The 19,557-nt window shown below is 37.7% G+C and overlaps 1 protein-coding gene across 1 annotated transcript in view; it reads right to left on the bottom strand.

Moving 5' to 3' along the window:
* MMP16 (matrix metallopeptidase 16) overlaps positions 1-19,064 on the bottom strand; it is a 160,795-nt gene extending 141,731 nt beyond the window's left edge. Inside the window, exon 1 of the mRNA XM_053977528.1 lies at positions 18,813-19,064. Within this exon, the coding sequence (XP_053833503.1) occupies positions 18,813-18,944 (132 nt within the window). The 5' untranslated portion in view covers positions 18,945-19,064. The remainder of the gene's footprint in view (positions 1-18,812) is intronic.
* Between the last annotated feature and the right edge of the window lie 493 nt (positions 19,065-19,557).

Here is a 19,557-nt window from a genome sequence, read left to right on the forward strand (position 1 = left end):
ACACTCAAAGTTGTGCTAAGTTCCCAAGTCACTGTTATGCAAGGTAGAGCCCAGCATTCCTGGGCATGGCTAAACCATGGGAAGTGGAGAATACCCGTTTAGCTCTGCTCATTTGCACAGCTTTTGCTTTACCTCTATGACTGCCTTTACGCAAACCCACAATTTTTCTCACTTTCACCCTTCCAATTCTCTGCCCCATCCTACGGTGGGAAAAGTGAGATGTGTAGGACTCAGCTGCTTCCTCAGGGTAAGCCAAGACAATTGCTTAACAAAATGCTAGGCTGACTAGCAAAATTAAATACAGCAAAACAGATTTTAAAGTTAGGAAGGGATCTCTAATAGATCTCTGTCCAAAAGGAGTAAAGTGATGTAGGTTTGGATCTACTCATGCACTTACTACTTTTCTGTCTTTGGATATGGGGATTTCGGTGTCAGGCATAAAAGTGTATGACTGCTATTGGGAGCCCAATCAAGTATCAGGCACAGCAGGTATAATCAAGAACTATCAGGATATCTGTGTTTTACTCTGTATTGTAGGACAGATACCCCTTGTATATCAAAAACAGCATCACAGAATATACACCACTATAGTGACATAAGTATCTCATATATTTTAAAAGAAACACTTAATTTGGTCCTTGACTAAAGAAAGAAGCAGTAACACTGCTAATGCCAATGAAGTGGCAGTGGTGCCATCTATCTCATACTCTCCTCATCCACATGGAAAGAAACTGCAAATAATTTGTCCCAGGAGCAGTTCAAGCAAAAAGGTTAGGTCAAAGTAACAACATTTACACCTTGTTCCACTGGTGATTATTCAAATCAGAATAAACAAATTTAAGAGAGAACAATTTCAAGTTGATGCAGAAACCATGTTGTCAATCTATATCATGATGAAATAAAAGGACACAATCTCAAGCTGCGTCAAGCGAAATATAGGTTGGATATTAGGAAAAAGTTTTCTATGGAAAGAGTGATAAAGATCTGGAATGGCCTGACCAGGGAGGTGATGGAGTCACCATCCCAGGATGTTTAAAAAGAGATTGGATGTGGCACTCAGTGTCATGGTTTAATTGAGGTGTTAGGGCATGGTTTGGACTTGATGATCTTGAAGGCCTCTTCCAACCTCGCCATTCTGTGAAATTCTGTGAAAAATATTTCTAGTATGATTTGGTATGTATCTACCTGGTGGATATAGATAAACATATTGATAACAATTTGCCACATTTGTAAGTGGCTTAAATTTAGACACTACCTTGAAAATTTCTAGACACTTTATTGAAAGGATTCCTAATCAGGTTTTCCCATCTCAAATAGTTATGTTGCCTCACTTGATACTTTCTTGCATTTTAACATTTTCTAAATAAAATAAAATAAAATAAAATAAAATAAAATAAAATAAAATAAAATAGTCTTCTAATAACCTGAAGATAACTTTGCCACTTGGAAACATTTCTGGAAAATTATCAGCCACACTATCATTCTGCAAGAAATACTCCCCTGAATTACAGCTACCCCATAGTCTGCAGCATTCAAGCTACAGCACTGATAAGGATTAATAAGAATTAATCCTGGTAGCAAAGAGCAAAGTAACATGAAGCACTCTAGCTGGTCACAGGGGATTCATAGCTTCAGACATTATCCCTCACACTTTAACTGAAAGCTTTGTAAGAGAAGTGCTCCAGGTGAAACCACAAGCACACAGAGGTCAGAGTAAAATTCCTAGTTTTTTCAGTCAGGACACAATTTCACTGTAGGGATTTCATTGTCACTAGTCTCACTGTATTTTTAATATCCTTTCTTCTACTTAAAATAAAAGAAATTATGTTAAAAAGCAGAGAGAAAGAATCTTATATTAAAAATTACATGGTAATAACTGTATTTACAAAAAGAACAAGGGAGGATCTGAAAAACTGCAATCCAGTAACTCTGACTTCACTTTCAGAACAGAAATTGTAAATACTTTCTACAGCCTAATGTATAAACATTAAAATTGTATGCAGCATAGAACAGGCAGGTAACTTAAATTCATTGAGAAAAAACAAAACCAGCAACACAGTATGTATTGCTCATTGATGACAGAGATAAATTTTATACAATTAACATTTTATTTATGTCAGTTTCCAATCAGTTAATGCTGCATCACAGAGCAGTTTCACCTACAAGATCAGACATTAGAAAAGTTGCTCACAGAGATTAAGAGGTGGCTTTCAAAACAAGAATGGAGGGTGTCAGATTAAGAGAAAACATTTGACTTGTGTAGGAGTAATAAGCCCAGTAGGTATCAATAGCTTGATTTTGTTTACACACTTTATACTGAAGGCAGTATTTCACAGGCTATCAAAGCAAGCGAATAGTATCAATGACAAAAAGCCACTCTGGGCTTTCTCCTTTCAAGATGCTGACTGGTTCTAGCTTTCCTAAACACAGTTCTCAATAGCATGCTTTAACAGATCATGGCTACAGTCCTCTCCTGTGCACCAGGCTGAGGTTTATAAAGACAAATGGAAAGGAATAAAGCAGAGGAAGACTACAAGCACTACTCTGAATCTGGTCTTAAAGGCTAATATTGCTACACCATTGTTACTACACGAGTTCAGAGAGCTGCTAGCACATAAAAGAAGTTGAAAATCCCAGCTCAGTTCCCAAAAGTATAGTACAGATTAATTCTCAGTGGCATTGTTCCTTGACTTGGGAAGTACCAAACAGTGATGAGCCTTGGAAAACTCTCTTGACTTACCTCATTTTCAGCAGAGGAGACTCCAGGAAATAGTTTCTTCTTTTTCCTGAATCACACCCCAGATATGAATTGTGTCACCAGCATACAACTATCCACGTGCCTCAAAGGGCCTTTGGTTTTCCCACCAAAGGGGAACACATTTTCCAATAAAATTTCATCTACTGTAAGACTTTACCCAAAGATATGGGCCAGACAGTGAGGTGACGATGTAACATTTGCATCATCCACAATCTACAATCTAATGGAATTTACAGGGTAGTGCAAACATGCAAACTGCAGGGAAACGTTTCACTAGAGACAGCTGTGTCAGTCAAGATCGGAGGTAATGTTTCTGCTTCAGCTGATTCTATTCTTTCACCCCCACACTTGGGTGCTGCTATACTTAGAGAGATCCTTTGTGGGACTACTGCTAAAGAGTTGAATCTAACCCAATTAATACAATCAAAGTGCAATGTCTCAACAGATTATCTCTTCTGCTTTTTCAAAACTGGAAGCCACATTATCCACTGCTTTTCTGACATATTACAGTCTGTTTCTCTTTATCCTTTTGAAATTCATTACTTGCTGTCTCCTTTCTACCCAAGAAATATTTTATTAATTGTAGGACAGAAATGGGTTGGCTGATTTAAAATACTCTCTACTATAAATATGTATGGTTAAAATAATGTTAAATTCCCCATCTGCATTCTTGAACAAGTAGAATCTCTATCAGCAGGTTTTCCAGAGGCCATCCACTCACTTTCAACTCCTGATTCATGACATGAATTCAATCAGTATGGTAATTTTGAAGTTTCAGTTTATACTGTTGGCAGTCAACTGTCTATAGTGTTGTGTCATTCCCCCTTCAACCAGTATTCATTGCCTATGTTTCAATCAATGCATTTTTCTCGTGAAAATATTACCTAATCAGTCAGCTACTAAGCAGTCTTGTCTTGTTAAATTTCATATACCTCAATCAGAGTGAAAGAAAATAAAACAAAATAAAAAGGACATGATTACATAAGAGAATGGAGAATTTACATTATCTAAATATTAATCTAAAAAATTCATTTGTATTATTTAAATACGAGCATCTAAATTAAACTCCTTAGTTCAAAAATTAGTTAGTTTATGACTAAAAGTACATGTCACTACTGATATTGGTACTTTGATATAATGCTTTTGAAGGTCTAATCCTAAACCTTGGTGACACTGGTCCTACCTCACTTACAACCCTATTTTTGTCTCTCATAGATGCTATAAAATAGCAAATCAAGAGTACAAAGTCACCACAGTTCAAAAGCAGTAAAATCTGTGTTTTCCTGTTCCTACTGGAGAAATTGCAACACCTATAAAAATAAAAGCTAAATTTCAGGAGAATCCAGTCCCTGCAGCTACAAAAAATTAGCATCTAAGTCCTAGAATCAAACAGGCATCTCCTGACATAGTGATGCACAAGGTCAGCCAGTTAGCTACTGTTAAACAGTTTAAAGGTGTTATGCAAATTGTGTAATGTTAACAGTCTTCATATAATGAAAAACAGTGTTTGTCAGCAGTTAGAAGTACTTTGACCTTATGAAGTGGCAGGTTTTAACAGGAGCAAAAATAGCAGCAAATACAATTTTGAAGACAATCAAAGCTGAAAAGAGGTATGAAGAAAGCAGTGTGGCTAGTGTTAGACAGCTTCCATGTTAAACTGTTGGAAAGCTTCTTGCAGACTTGGCTTACTGTATGAAATGAAAATATTCTGTTTCTTCTTTAACTGTGAATTTCTCATTCTTATTTCAAAAAGAAAAAAGAAGTGAACCCAAGAGCTCAAAAAGAAGACAACCAAAAATATTCTTTCATGATTGTCAAACAAGAGTGGTTGATTCCATGGGCATTATTTACATTGGGAATTATTTCAGCATTGAATTAAATGTTGTTGGAAAAAAAGAGAGTTTCACACACGGTGACTGAAAAGTGCAAACGACAAAAAGCAATGAAGCAGAAAACTGTATTAATGCAATATAGCACACATTTTCGGTCTAACACAGTATCTACAGGGTTCTTAAAGTAGACACACTAATGCAGAAGAATAAACATTACAGTCAATTGCTGTCAGTAGAGCTAACAGCCTCTCTGAAAGAGGAAATTGCTGTTAGACAGAGTATAGAACAAGGAAGGAATCCAGTCCATTATTGCTGATGAGTAAGGTTATACACTGTAAGCCCCACATGAAACAGATCCCATCTCAAATTAACTTTTTCTTCTCTGCATGACCCCACTACTGTTCTTTTCAAAAAGTGCTTCAAGAATAACATCCCTCTAGTGATTCAAAACTTTCTTCTAACTACAAGATTCAGCTTATGCATAGATAGTGCATCTGCACTTCTTTTTGTTCTAATTTCATCCCTTTTATATAGGTTAAGTCTATGGATTTTTACACCAATATTTATCTTAAATATTTAATAAACATTCACATTAAATATATATTATAATATATTTATATAAATTTCCAATCTGGAGAAGAGAAGGCTTCAGGGACCTTCTAGCAGCATTCTGATACATAAAGGGGCCTACAAGAAATCTGGAGAGGGACTTTTGAGAAAAATATGTTGTGACAGGACAAAGACTTTAAAATGAAAGAGGGCAGGTTTAGATTAGATGTCAGGAAGAAATTTTTCACTGTACCAGTGGTGAGAGACTGGCACAGGTTACTGAGAGAATTTGTGGATGCCCCATTCCTGAAACTTTCCAAGGCCAGGTTGCTGACTTTGAGTAGCCTGGTCTAGTGGAAGGTGTCCATGGTGATGGCAGGGGGGGATGGAACTAGATCATCTTAAAAGTCCATTCCAACACAAATCATTGTGTGATTCTGTGATATACATAATTTTAATTTACTAAGTTCAAATGTTTAGTAATTCAGTGCTTTTCAAATAGCTTGGTGTAAAACCTTGGATGCAATGTCAACAATTCCATGAAGTTAGAGTCTCATCTAAGTTTCCCAATGAAGACCCAATATTTTATCAGGCTACTAAGTGCATAAGTAAACAAATAACAGTTACAAAAACCAAAATAAATTTAATATGGCTGGATTCCCTTGCTTCTTCCTGTCTCTAGTTTCTTCTCATCACTGAAACATAGGTAGTATATGAGCTCCAGAAAAAAAGAAAGCATGAAGGAAAATTATGTTCTCCATTTCTATATAACTCTGAAGGCTCTTGACTTCTTTCAACAACTCTATGAATTCTTTGTTTCAAATTTTAAAAAGTAACCACCTTTTTTTTCATTAATTACTTCACCAAACACCATTACACAATTTTCAACCACACCTTTAGCTGGTTTATTTCTAAAAACAAGTTAAAACCTAAAAAACCCTTAGTCTGCAGTACATTTAAAGTTAAAAGTCCCATTTTCCTTTTCTAGATATCAGGATAAAGCTACAGGCATGATGAACTTCTCTATTGTATTATTGGAGACAGAACATGAGAAAAGCAGTAATTGCTTTAGGCTCCCCTGTCTGTTATCACTCTGTAACTTTTACAAAACATCAAAGAATGTATTGTTCCTACATTTTAAAAGCTTAGTTTCACCTTAAGAATAATTTCCTCTGGTGCTGAAAATGTAGATAAATGAATATTAATAAAGACATTAAAATCCCCCAACTTTTAATGAAACAAAATTTTTATTTAGAGCAAAGTTAAGACACAGAATATATTTCTATAGAATTTAAAACTTTTGATACAAATTAAATTGACATCACCTCCTCAGGATGATCTTGCATGTAAAAAAATTCTCTAATATCTTGGTGGAAATGACATCTATGCAACTAATCAATGAAGAACAATGATTATATCTTTATCTGACTGCTGAAACAAAATCTAAATTCTTTCAAAATCAGGAAAAATGATGGAATTATTCACAAAGGATGCAAAATACTGTTTATCTCTAAATGAGCCTGTGAGTGCAAAATAAGAGTAGAGCTATATATTACAAAGGAAGCTCTTCTGATTAAAAGATTGCAGATATGTCACTCTTTCTTCACAAATGCAGACTTAAAAATCCACAGCAGATCTAGTCTCCCTCTAATTACATGATAGCAGAAAGCTCATTTAAATAGTATATCAGGTAGCATACTCACAAATTTCAAATTTTGGATTTAAAAATTTAGTAAATAGCAAATTTATAAATACAAGCTGGTCAGTTACACTCTTAATCTGACACAGTTAAAATTACCATTTTGAAGACCTAAAGTAAGTAGTATAAATAAATCAAATTAAATTACATACCTACGATGAGATCTAAATTCTGGTATTAACAGAATGGTAAATTTCTCTTGACTTAATCCCCATTTTGTTTTACATAACAAAAGTACTTGAAAACAAGATATTCTTGAAGGCTGAGGGCTCTAAGCCAAAGAAATTATTAAAATGTCATTTTCATTTTTATCTTCTTGGGGATTGTCTATCAGGCAACAGACACTTAGCGAGCTTATTCTTCTAAAATATATTTTCTTATTACTTGCTTTTTATAAAAATGCTTAATATTCAGTTTTCTCCCCTCAAGCTGTTTAGATGTTTGTAAGTTTAGGATGGGAAGAGAGCCTTTAAAACCATTTAAGGTAAGGCATGAAATAACAGTCAGAAGCAGTAAATTTGTAAAATCTGCTGTAAGTGTTTGCTCTGAGTTAGGTAACATGTTTTACATGGATTTGAACAAGCTCAGGCCTGATCTCGTTACAGTTGAAGGCAAAACTGCCTTGTTACATTACAGAAACATTCTTTAAATCCCTAACTAAATACTTAGAATATGTGAGATCCAAAGATGTAAGGTAGTGTTAACCTTTTACACTAAAGGATATTTAATAGTGTGCAGAGCATCAAAGTGACAGGGTAAAAATTGTAGTGACATAAGGATGGAGTTCTATTCTTGGTTTAGTCAGGAGTACAGGTGTCTGGTGTGATCTGAGATGAACTACATTAACCAGGGGATGGGAGATATATCACTGGAATTTTTAGGAGGCCCATGATTTTCTAGAACAATATCTAGGGACCAAGCAAGTCAGACCATAGGGCCTAAACAGCACCAGGTCCCTACACAAGCGAAATGAGTCCTACCACTGCAGAAGGAAAAGATTCAACATGAAATCATGACATTGGAATGCCACTGTCTGCCTGGGGGAGCCCCATAGATATAGGTCTCATCATTCTCCACCATAATTTAAAATTAGAAACAGGTTAGTTACCTAAATAGAAGTGTCTAGAGTCATTTGAGGTATCCTAGAACACAGACACTGGCTTCCTGTTGCTAGCCTAAAGAGGAAACTTGTTGGTCCCATGCTATTTCTGCCAGCCTTGGGCCAAGGGCACTTTAAGAGGTGCTCGATGCCTACATGTGAGCAATTTAATCCCACTTCTGGTCAATACCAATAGGAGAGTTCAGAAAAATACTTCAAGTCACTCTGAAACAGTCATAAAGGGAACAGATGGTACAGGAACCTTGAGGAAAAAGATTCAGTTTCCGCTTCTATCATATTTAACGTCATCACAGCAAATCTTATTTACTGTATCCTCTCCCCATTAATTTCTTAACATACAAGAGTATGTGAGCAGTATGGCTGCCTGTTAGTGGTGCCTAATATAAAACATTAAATGCATGGAGCAGTGCATCTTTTATTGTATGTCATAAAAATCCACCAATACACAAATACAAGAGGAGAAGCTTAGGTATTGTGATGAAAAGGAAACACGAATGTTCGTGGAACAATTTACTTGTTTAAGAGTACATTCACTCAAAACCAGAACATTTTTAAATTGTGCATTGTGTGGTATTTACAATCTGATCCAAAATTTATTTATTTGTTAAGACTTTTACATTTATTTAAAATCATTTTGAGTATGTTTGGGTAACAAAAATTATCTTATTCAAAGTTTCATTCTGTAAGAGACTGTGATGCTCTCTATCTTCAGTTATCTAATGACATCCTTCACCTAATCCTAACAGTGTTGTCTACCAAGTTTTGGTACTCATATTTTAAAAGACCAAAACAAAAACAAAACAAACAAAAACCAACAAACAAACAACAAACCAAAATCTAAAAAACCCTAAAAAATACAACCACAAAAAATCAAAACCAGTGTTCACACTGTTATAGACATGTCTTTCATCTTTTCTGCTCTGGTACTTTCTTTTGAACACATTCACTTCTAGAACAATTTTACAGATTATTAAATTGAAGTGCAGCATTTATATTTTATGGTAGTCCTCTACTACACTTTATGAAAAAAAGTGAAACAGTCCCAAGATAAAGGAATGATGAAGATATATTCCTAGCTCTTTTACATTGCTTTTCTTCTATTGCTCTTGACGTGTATTGGAAAAGGCTGGAAACACTCTTCATTTAGTTCAATGCACATTTGTTCAAATTAAGTTACAAAGATGGATAAACTACATGATCTATATGAAGACTCATGGTGGAACTGGACACACAAACTGGATCTTTAGACCCCCTGAAAAATGCCTCAGTCACATCCCTTTCCCTACATATTTGAAAACATATGCAATAGAAAAAGTACAATAAAGACCTTTCCAAAGCTGGCATTTCATGTACAAGTAACAAAGGACAGAAGTATCAGAGCTCAGCACTTCATAAGCAACAAGAAAAAACAAACACTGGAACACTATCCTGGGTTGGTTTGAGTTTTTTTTTTTTTGTAATTATTATTTAATTTTTCTAAATACACAGAAGCAATGAGAGAAAAAAAAAAAAAAAAAAAAGCCTCACATGCCAAGACGAAAATCATGCTGTACAGTTAACAATATATTTCTATTACTTCTCATAATAGTAATAATACATTTTATTGCATGAAAGATCATTTCTTTCACTTGCAATTAAACACAAACCACAACACAGACAGATACAATCTGTCAATTTCTCTGCAAACACAGTGGGTCAAAGCAATTTCCTAGAAGAGCATCATACAACCAATGTCTGAGGTAAAAATATGACAGGATCATCACTTTCAGATCCACATGCCATACAAAGAGAAAGCAATTTCCTCTGTTGTAGTACACTTTGTAAATATCCACCAATACATTTAAATAAAGTAACTTCCTCTCCATTGAAAGGGAATATTGTTTTTCTGTTTTACTATCTATGTTTCATAGACATTGATAATTTTCTTTCTGCCTTTCAGCTGGTAATTTTCTAAGAAATTAAGTCTTCCCCTTGCCAACATCTATTTCACATCTGTAAGTGAATTTCTGATTACATCTCAGCAAAAATGAACAGTACAAATGAAATAAAACAACTTTTTCTCTATAGTATAATGAGAAAAAAAATACTAAAGACTAGATTTTCTGAGGTTAGCATTTATTTTCAAATTATCTATACATCTTTGAAACCAGTTCAATTGTTTTGTAAAAGAGAAAAAAAACACAACACAATCTTCATGTATTACAAACACATCACATGAGTTGGAAAATCTCATGAAAATTGATACAGATTTCAGCAGTTACTTTTTTCCCTCTAACTGTGTCATGATATGATGAGTACTTGTGAGTTAATACAATCAGAAGCTCAAAGAAGAGGGCATCAATCTCAGAGTGACATTCTTTCATATAATCATAGAATGGGTCAGGTTAGAACGTACCACAGTGGGTCATCTGGTCCAACCTCCCTGCTCAACCAGGGTCATCCCAGAGCACATGGCACAGGATTGTGTCCAGATGGTTCTTGAATATCTCCAGTGAGGGAGACACCATACGCTGTTCCAGTGTGAGTAAAGAAGTTCTTCCTCATATTCATGTGGAACTTCCTGTGTTCCAGTTTCTGCCCATTGCCTCTTGTCCTACTGCTCAGCACCACTGAGCAGAGACTGGCTCCATCCTCTTGACACCCTCCCCCCAGATACTGATAGATATTGATGGGATCTCCTCTCAGTCATCTCTTCTCAAGGCTGAACAGGCCCAGATCCTCCAGCCTGTCCTTGCAGGAGAGATATTCTTGTACTGAGGAGCCCAGAACTGGACATAGCTCTCCAGATGTAGCCTCACTACAGCTGAGTAGAGCAACAGGATCACCTCCCTCAACCTGCTGGCAATTCTCTGCTTGGCACCCCAGGATACCTTTGTCTCGGCCACAAGGACACACTCCTGGCTCATGGACAGCTTGTTGTCCACCAGGTCCTTCTCCACAGAGCTGTTTTCCAGCAGGTCACCCCCAGCCTGTACTGGTCCATGGGGTTGTTCCTCTCCAGGTGCAGGACCCTGCATTCACCTTTGTTGAATTTCAGATAGTTCTTCTGTGCCCATCTCTCCAGCCTATCAGGGTCCTTCTGAAGGGCTGCACAGCACCCTGAGGTATCGGCCACTCCACCCAGCTTTGCATCATCAGAGAACTTGCTGAGGAGGACTCTGCCCCTTCATCCAGGTCATCGAGGAATAGGTTAAACAATACTGGGCCCAGTATTGAACCTTGGGGGACACCACCTGTGACAGGCCTCTAACTAGACCCTGTGCCACTGATTACAGCCCTCTAGGATCTGCTGTTCAGCCAGTTCTCAAACCACCTCTCTGTCTACTCACCCAGTCCACACTTCCTGACCTTGCCTGTGAGGATGCTGAGAGAGACAGCTTTCAAAGCCTTGTTGAAGTCAAGGTAGATAATAGCCACTGCTCTCCCTCTCATCTGCCCAGGCAGTTGTATCATCATAGAAGGTAATAAGGCTGGTCAAGCATGATTTACCCTTAGTAAATCCATGCTGACTACTGCTGATAACATTCTTATCATCCATGTGAATAGAGAAGCCCTCTTTAACCAAGCACTGAGCCAACCAGAAGAGGCTATCCTACCAAGTGGTGGTAGCAGTAGAGACATAAATCTTCTTCCACCCTGGCCACACAGTGTAGATGCTCTTTTAAGATGCAGACATAAGGAATTTTCTTCAATATTCTTTAAAAAGACATTTTCTACAAATACTCCATAATCCGACAGTCTCATTCCACATTGCTATTCCACACAAGGGTCAATCCTGATATGATTCATAATGAATTAATAAAGAGAGCAAAATATTTTCATCCACAGTCACAAAGCAATTGTTGAATAATACACTCTATGCTTTTTTCAACATGTAATAAAAACTGCTGTTGTTCTACAGAGAGAAAGCATCAAGTGACTTTAATGTTCTTATTGCTTCACCTGCACATCTCCTAGCACAGCAGCTTTAACTCTAGAATGTGAAATCCCTTTCCAATGACTGGGTTCAAGCTTCACTACTTGAGATTGGATTGCCTAATATTATGCTCTGAAATCAATAGGACATAAGTTTCCTAGCACCCTGAAGCTTTGATCTTGAAATTAACAGGAGTTTCTAAACATGGCAAAAATACCTGAACAAGCCTCTAAGTCAATTATGTGCTCTAATACCTAAAAAGGTATGCTAGAAACATTATTATTACAACTGAACTCTTCAGCTGGTATAAACCAGATGTTAATAAGCAAAGAAACATTGTACCAACAGTTTTTGTTAATAAGTAAAACTACAGAAATATTTTTTCTTTATCTGTAATTTATGTCAAATTTAATTCATTATAGAAACAAGTATTGCCACATAATTGCTCTTAGTGTACAGCAAAGATGCTTACAATGGATGATGATAAGCAGGAACATGAATGAACAGTTGCCAGGCAACCAATAAATAAAGGTTCCAAATAGCATGACCTCTCTTTAAAGGATAAAGGTCTAATCATAATTATTTTTCAAATCCATTTCAGTGCCAGCTAAAATCATGTTTGCAGCACTAATCCTGGCCTTCCTCATACAGAATGAAACCAAATCTGTTATTTGACATATCACCGATAACAAATTAAACAGACTCAACCTGCTCCTTCAGATTATGTTCAACAGTGCATTTTGAGGATGGCAAAAAGGTTAGACAATAAACTGGAATCTGAAACAAAGAGCTGAGATTTAAGCAATTTAAATAGGGTAATTAAAGTCATTTTCTTAAAGTTACATTGTTTTCTAAGGATCTTCAAACAGTATCAATACAAAATCCTCCAATGTTTAACATCATAAAATGATCATTCCATAAAGTACAAGGATGAGACAGACTTTAAAATACTAAAAACAGATGCAGTTTGAAATGCTTTAAGATGCATATAATACCACATTCTATCTTTATAAACTCTTACAACACAGTCTTGCTGAGTGCATAAGCAGAGCTGAGGTGCCTAGAGCAAACACTGACCTTTTAGATGGATTCAAATAAAACTGACAAAGAGCAGCATAAATCTTAAACCAGTTAAAGAACACAGTATAACCACTTTGAAGAAACAATGAATGGTTATGCAGGAGTTTTACATTATGCCGTCCAAATAATGGAATGGGAAAGCTTGGGCTTGTTCAAGGTTTACTGGTGGGCCAATAGATATTGTATTTATTTTAGTAAGCTCTCATGTCAGAAAACATTAGGAATATATGTTTTTGTAGTTTTATCTTGCACTACATAAGGTGATTACATAAATCTCTTTAACCATTTTATTTCTTTTCTTTAGTCGAATTGAGATTCACTAATAGCTGTGATGCTTAAACACTAAACTGACAAAAATTTACAACAGGAAAACAAGTTGAACTACAATAATAAACAAATATGTTTGTACCTAAGGTATAAAATACTATGTCAGCTGTGAAGCCATAAGAACAGGCACCATCCTTCGAACCTGTCTTTGAAAAAAATACAGGCAACAGAATCCATGAACTTCCCTGCAATGTCAGTAGCACAAAATAATCTCACACTTTACAGTAGAAAATGCACTCTAACAACTAAGTATTTCTTCACACGTATTTCTTTGTATCCAATGAGAGACAGTTCATTATATAGTAGGTATTCCCCTTCTTTGACAGAAAAGTATTCTGTTGCCTTCCATAAGGCACATCATTTTCCAATTATTTTCCTTATCTAGATATATCTGCTCACCAGAGACATTTATAGGAGCTTTTCTTTGTATCTGTATTTCATAAATAAGCAAGCAGGAAATACACCACATTATATCTGTATTTTCCTTGACTAATATTTTGCCCACTAATCATCTTTGTCACCAATTCAGTAACTGCTCTCAATCTTTCTAACAATTTCAGTTTGAACTTCTTGTTCTAACAAAAGTTCATTTCATTTCATTTCATTTCATTTCATTTCATTTCATCCTATGCAAGACTGAGATTCAGAATTTAAGTAACTGATAACTATGCACACTGACTGTAACTTAATGCAGAAGATGGTCTAAATTCCTGTTAGGACACATGGCACTATTGATACCAAAACCACATGAATTGCTCTTCCATGTTTTCAGCTTGCATTTTAATGAACTATAAAAGAATTGTGTTGCGCCTATAGACCTCACAACCAAGACCACTAGTTCAAAAGTGTGTAAAGGTGCTTTGGAGGATTTATTCCCTCACAAATGTTTATTCCTTTTCAGATGCCAGCTGAAGAATGAAACTGGTCTGGTTTTAAGCCTAGAAGACTAAGAGCTTATGGAATTCAAGCTCATGCCTTATCATTTAGCAGAAGCTGGAGGCTAATTGTGAAGTTTATTAACAATGAAAACAATGGAGTTCCCAGAAACTTATTACCATGGAGGAAATTTATGTTATTTTTCTGAAGTTTGGATCCCACTGTGATTTGTTCCACAATATGCAATTTAACTATCCCACTTTTGAAAATGGGAGATGACTGTATTGTTTTAAAGATCTGCTCACACTAAAATAAGAGTAATTTTAAGACCTCCCCTAGGGATTCAAGTCTGTACATTTAGCAATAGAAGGAGGAAAACAGCATAACTGCCAGCTTGAGGAGAGAGATGATGAGGCATGCTTTCTCTCTAGTGTTTCCCACATTACAGATACAGTCAATGAAACTAGGTGCAATTCTAAAAACACTTTCCTCGACAGGGCTTAGGCAGATACTCGTGAGTAAGAGTAAGCAGTTTTATGTTCTGGAGATCAATCATATTCTAGATGCATGCTGATCCTGTCCTCTGATCAAGATATTTTTGTTTCAATAACCATTTTTCCCATAATAAAATGGTAACATTTGCTTTGATTTTTTTAATATTGGATATTTAATAGGTAATTAAATACAAACATACTTATTACTCAAGTCCATACAAAAAATAATGAATCACATTGGGAGATAAATTTGCAGAATAATACCAGCTCAAACAGTGCAATATTGTTTGGTTTAGGAAAGCAAATATATATATGTATACACACACTAGATGTATATATAGATACTTGTTAAAGACCATCTGTAGACACTCAGTAACACACAAAGGAGTTATCTATGAGCCACACAAAAGATTATTACTATAGTGAGGAGCCCAGTAGGGGGAAGAAGGTGGTTTGTTGCTCTATCACTTTTTAATAACAGTTAGCTTCTATGTGTTTGATTCAGTTTTATATTTGGAATGTTCTTTTCATAACCATTATTCCATTCAGTATCTCATTGATGGACATCTTCCTCTGCTAGTGTACAGAAATAGTTGAAAATAGCAGCAAAATTCAACACTGATGACATAGTCTTTCACTAATGTACTTAATGAAGTTACTGTTTTGGACCAATAGTTCAGCTCTAAAAGAGGGAGCTAAGAATGTAGTCCTTAGTTTTTCTCATGATGCCAGAAACAAAGTCTCACAAAAAAGCTACTGAAAATCAATGAACTTTGAAAATTACTGCTAAAACCTTCCTTCACATATGACTAAGTGATTCCTAAATTTCATACTGATTTCTTAACCTATCAGTTACAAGCATCTCTCATGAAGCTTTAGCACAGAAGCTTTAGCACAAAACTCTCACAAATACAGAATGCAAGCGTGCCCCTCTCATGTACCATACTCCATGATCTGAATCCTATTCTGCTGTGTCTATTACATGAAATACCATATACATTAATACATTTCAGGATAGACAGCTGAATTCAGCAATCACTGGAAGCTTGAGGAATTCCTCCATTCAGTTGTTTGAGTAAAAGAAATTTTACAGAGGGACAACCAAATTACAAAGAACAGAAATGTTCATAGATGCTTGTAAATTTCAGCTTTGTGTTTTACTTTTAAAATGAAACATTATTGTTTAATGTCTTTGATCTACAGTAGCATCTCTTAAGAATTGCCCTGGCTCACATCACTGAAACAAACAAACAAAAAAATTCAACAAGACTGCACAGATTTTACTTATCAATCAGGAAAGTGGATTAAACAAGACGGAACAAGAGGAAATAAATCATCTATATATTTTATAATGTTCAACAGGTATTTTCTGTATTTTATTTAAAGACAAGAAAGAATGAAAAGTAAATCTGCTTTCCAACCATCCTAAGCATTTTTTTTCAGTGACATTTCATTCAACTATATGTACACTACTTCTTTCCTGAAGCCTATTTTGCATATTTATTCTTATTGTCATAAGAAATCTTTGTTACATTTTCACAATTTACTCCAATGTACAACTGCTTTATGCACTTGTGCTGACATGCAGAGTTTTACAGCACAATACATACTTGCTGTTGCCAAGTCCTTTGCCTCAAATTTCCCATGCTTTTAGCCTTTGCTGTTCCCAGCAAAAAGAAAATTGAATTTTCAGCACTATCCAAACAATGTGAACATGGCAATGGCTGTTCTGGGGCAAATGTGAAGTTCACTTAGTCCAGGACCATGTCACTAGCAGTGGCCAAAGGCAGCTTCCTAGGAAAAAGCCCCATACTAGGACAACTCTCAAATAATACAGCAATCCCCCGGAACACTCTTCAGCAATGTGTGGCTCAAAGATTTAAATATTAGAAGACTGAAAGTATACCAACAGTATGATAACACTCTTTGTTTTCAGAAGGGCTGGAAAGAAGAGCAGAAAATGGCATACTTCAAAAAGAAGAAATATATGCCTTCATCACACGTACATGCCACTTCATTCTATCCATTTCTTGCTCCTGATATTGCCTTTACCCTCAAAATGTGCTCTTTTCCCTATGGAAGAGGTAGCAAAAATGAAAGTGTTTCCCTTCTTTCCTCAGAAAACCTCCTCCTGACTGGAGCTGGCCTCCTGTTCATGTTCCACTTGACTAAACCAATCTTTTTCTCTTCCCACACTAGCTCCATCTGCTGCCCGTCTCTCCAGCAGAGCCAGATGCCAGCAAAGCAGACTGCTGTGGGAGGAGAAAGTTCTGTCGCTGGAATTTCATCCCTATACTCTGCAGGGGGCCAGCCTGTGAAGCATGGGGAGGATACAGAGAGCAACTTCCTCTCTTCCATGCTCCTTCCCCTGCTCATCAGTAAAGAAAGCAGCTGAGGACATGAGCAGAAAGATAAAACACCAATGTGTGCTCTTAAATATTCAGCTTTAATATTCATATAGCAGAAGTCTCACAGTTGTACTCCAGACTTGAGCATATAGTACACACCAGATAAACATGTGAGAAGACATGAGTCCTGCTCCAAAGATCTTACAATCCAAGAGAAGCAGAGATGCACATTTGTGATAAGGATCAAATGAGTGACTAGAGCACAGAGAAAAAAAGACTCGGATTTACAATCAGGAGAGATTTTAATGATGGAGTAAAAAGACAATACTTTCTGGAGAGATGGAAGTCAAAGAAAGAATCAATGGATGAGTGTTGTTAAGCTGAGAGAATTGCAAAGGAAACTGCCTGTATAGAAGGAAAGAGTAGGATGAAAACAGACTTAGAGAAAGAAAATGTGGGTTCTTTATACACTTGATGTGATCTTGCATGAAACAGAGGGAGAAGACATACAGGTCTTCTTTAGAACTTTAGATAAACAGTCTAGCAACAGAGGAGGATCTGCATGAGCAATCTTGTCAGAGAAAGGAGCAGGAATATGTGTCACTGAGTGAGAACAAGAGCTCATATAAAATAAGCAAGTGTGCATATGTGTGAGACAGGGACGCAGACTTCATTTTTCTGGGAGAAAGAATCATGGGAACCCAGGAGACTAAAGAGACTATAAAACAAAAAAGGCTGGTGTATGGGTGCAGCAGAAAGTTTTGAGTGGGATTGGCAGGACAGAAGAAAGTGAAGGTACAGAGCAACCTAACAGAATACCAGAATTATGTATAAGAATCTGAAAGAGTACATATAAATTACAGAGACAAACCAAGAAAAATCAATAAGTTGAAATGACAAAGAAAATAAGTAGGAAGTAGACACAATCACATTGCAGTAGAGTAAATGATCACAGCAGAACAAATGGAGTGACAGAATGGAGAAAAAGGAGGAAAGAACATATACAAAGACGACAAAAGTCAGTAAAGAAACATTAGTTAAGTGAAAGCACTATGTAAAAACTCCTAATGGGAAAACTGGCTGTGTAGACAAAGGTGAGGTCACTGTAAGTGTAAACTCTTAGGGTTTGCCCATCTTGGTATCCCCACATTTTAATCTTAATTTTATCTCGGAAAAATACTGTTTCCTTATCCTCCACACCCCCTGACTTCCGAGCTGTAGCTGCACCTTTATGTCATTTGTTTCACTATTTCTAGGGGCAACTCTTTTTCTTACGTCTACATGGGAAAAATACCTTATTTTTTTCAGATACTCTACCACAACGAAACGTGCCAAAAATCTCAAGTTTCCTTCCTCCTGTCCCCATAATACTCTTTCATTCATTCTTCTTCGGAAAAAAAAACCAAACAAACCAAAGCAAAAAAAGGCTGGGAAAACGCAGCAATACAGTGGTATCTTAAGTCCAAGATATTCAGCGAACCTTTCCTGAGCTGCATGTACATACTGTGCCCCAGGTTTCCTCCGTGCCCGGGTGAGGGTTTCCCGTCTCCCGCGGGCTGCGCTCCAGCGCCCGGCATCGCGCTGCCGGGATAACGGGATCTCCGGCTGAAACGCATCCATCAGGCGGGGCAGCGCGGGGAGGGGAGCTAGCTACCGGCTGCTGGAAGGAAAGCCTACACATACGTATGCCCTGGCTGCTGGAAGACATGGCTGGTTGGCTATTTGATTTGATTTGAGGGACATAAAAAAAGGGAAGGGAGGAAAGGGAGAGGGGGAAGCACACACGCTCGCACACGCATCCGGCTGATCTTACCTCCACATTGAAATACTGCTCCGCTTTGCACACTGTAGCACATAAAATCCAAACGAAGGTTTGCAAGAAAAACACCCTGGATTGAGACACGAAATCCAACCGGCTTCCAGTGCTGGATGCGAGTACGATCATAGTGAACTGTGCTTCAGCGGGTGGAAGACCTCTCTTTCTCTCTCTTTGCCTTAAACAAATGCACAAAACAAACCAGCCTCCCCCGTGTCGGTGAAGAGCCCGTAGCGCAGGTTCACCCACAGCCGGGGAGGAGGAGGAAGAGAAGGAGGAGGAGGAGCAGACACTTCACAGCACAGGCGGCGGCGCGACAGGGTCAGCTCTCGCTCATCCTCACCACCAGCCCCGTAGAGAGGGAATGTGGCGTCCGAGTACAGTCGCTGCTCCTGCACGACTCTTCTCTGCCCAGCAGCAGCAGCCTCCTCCCCGTGTCCTCCCTCCGCTCCCGCCTCCTCCACCTCCTCCACCTCTCCTCCTCCTCTCCTGCCTCCTCCCCTTCAGCCTCCGCCTCCTCCCGGGGAAGGCGGCCCGGTTCGGCTCCCTGCCGTGGCCCGGCCTGGCTTGGCTCGGCTCGGCCCGGCTCCCTGCCCTGCCTTGCCCTACCTCGCCTCGCCCCCCGCCGCTCCCCTCCACTCCAGAATGTTCAGTCGAAACCTTCATGGCCCCGCCCCGTAGGCGGCCTAAGGGCGACGGCCCCACCAGGCGGCCCCGGCGCGCCAGCGCCGCACGGCCGCGC

The sequence above is a fragment of the Vidua macroura genome, chromosome 1 (assembly GCF_024509145.1).
Source record: "Vidua macroura isolate BioBank_ID:100142 chromosome 1, ASM2450914v1, whole genome shotgun sequence".
Taxonomy (NCBI): Eukaryota; Metazoa; Chordata; class Aves; order Passeriformes; family Viduidae; genus Vidua; species Vidua macroura.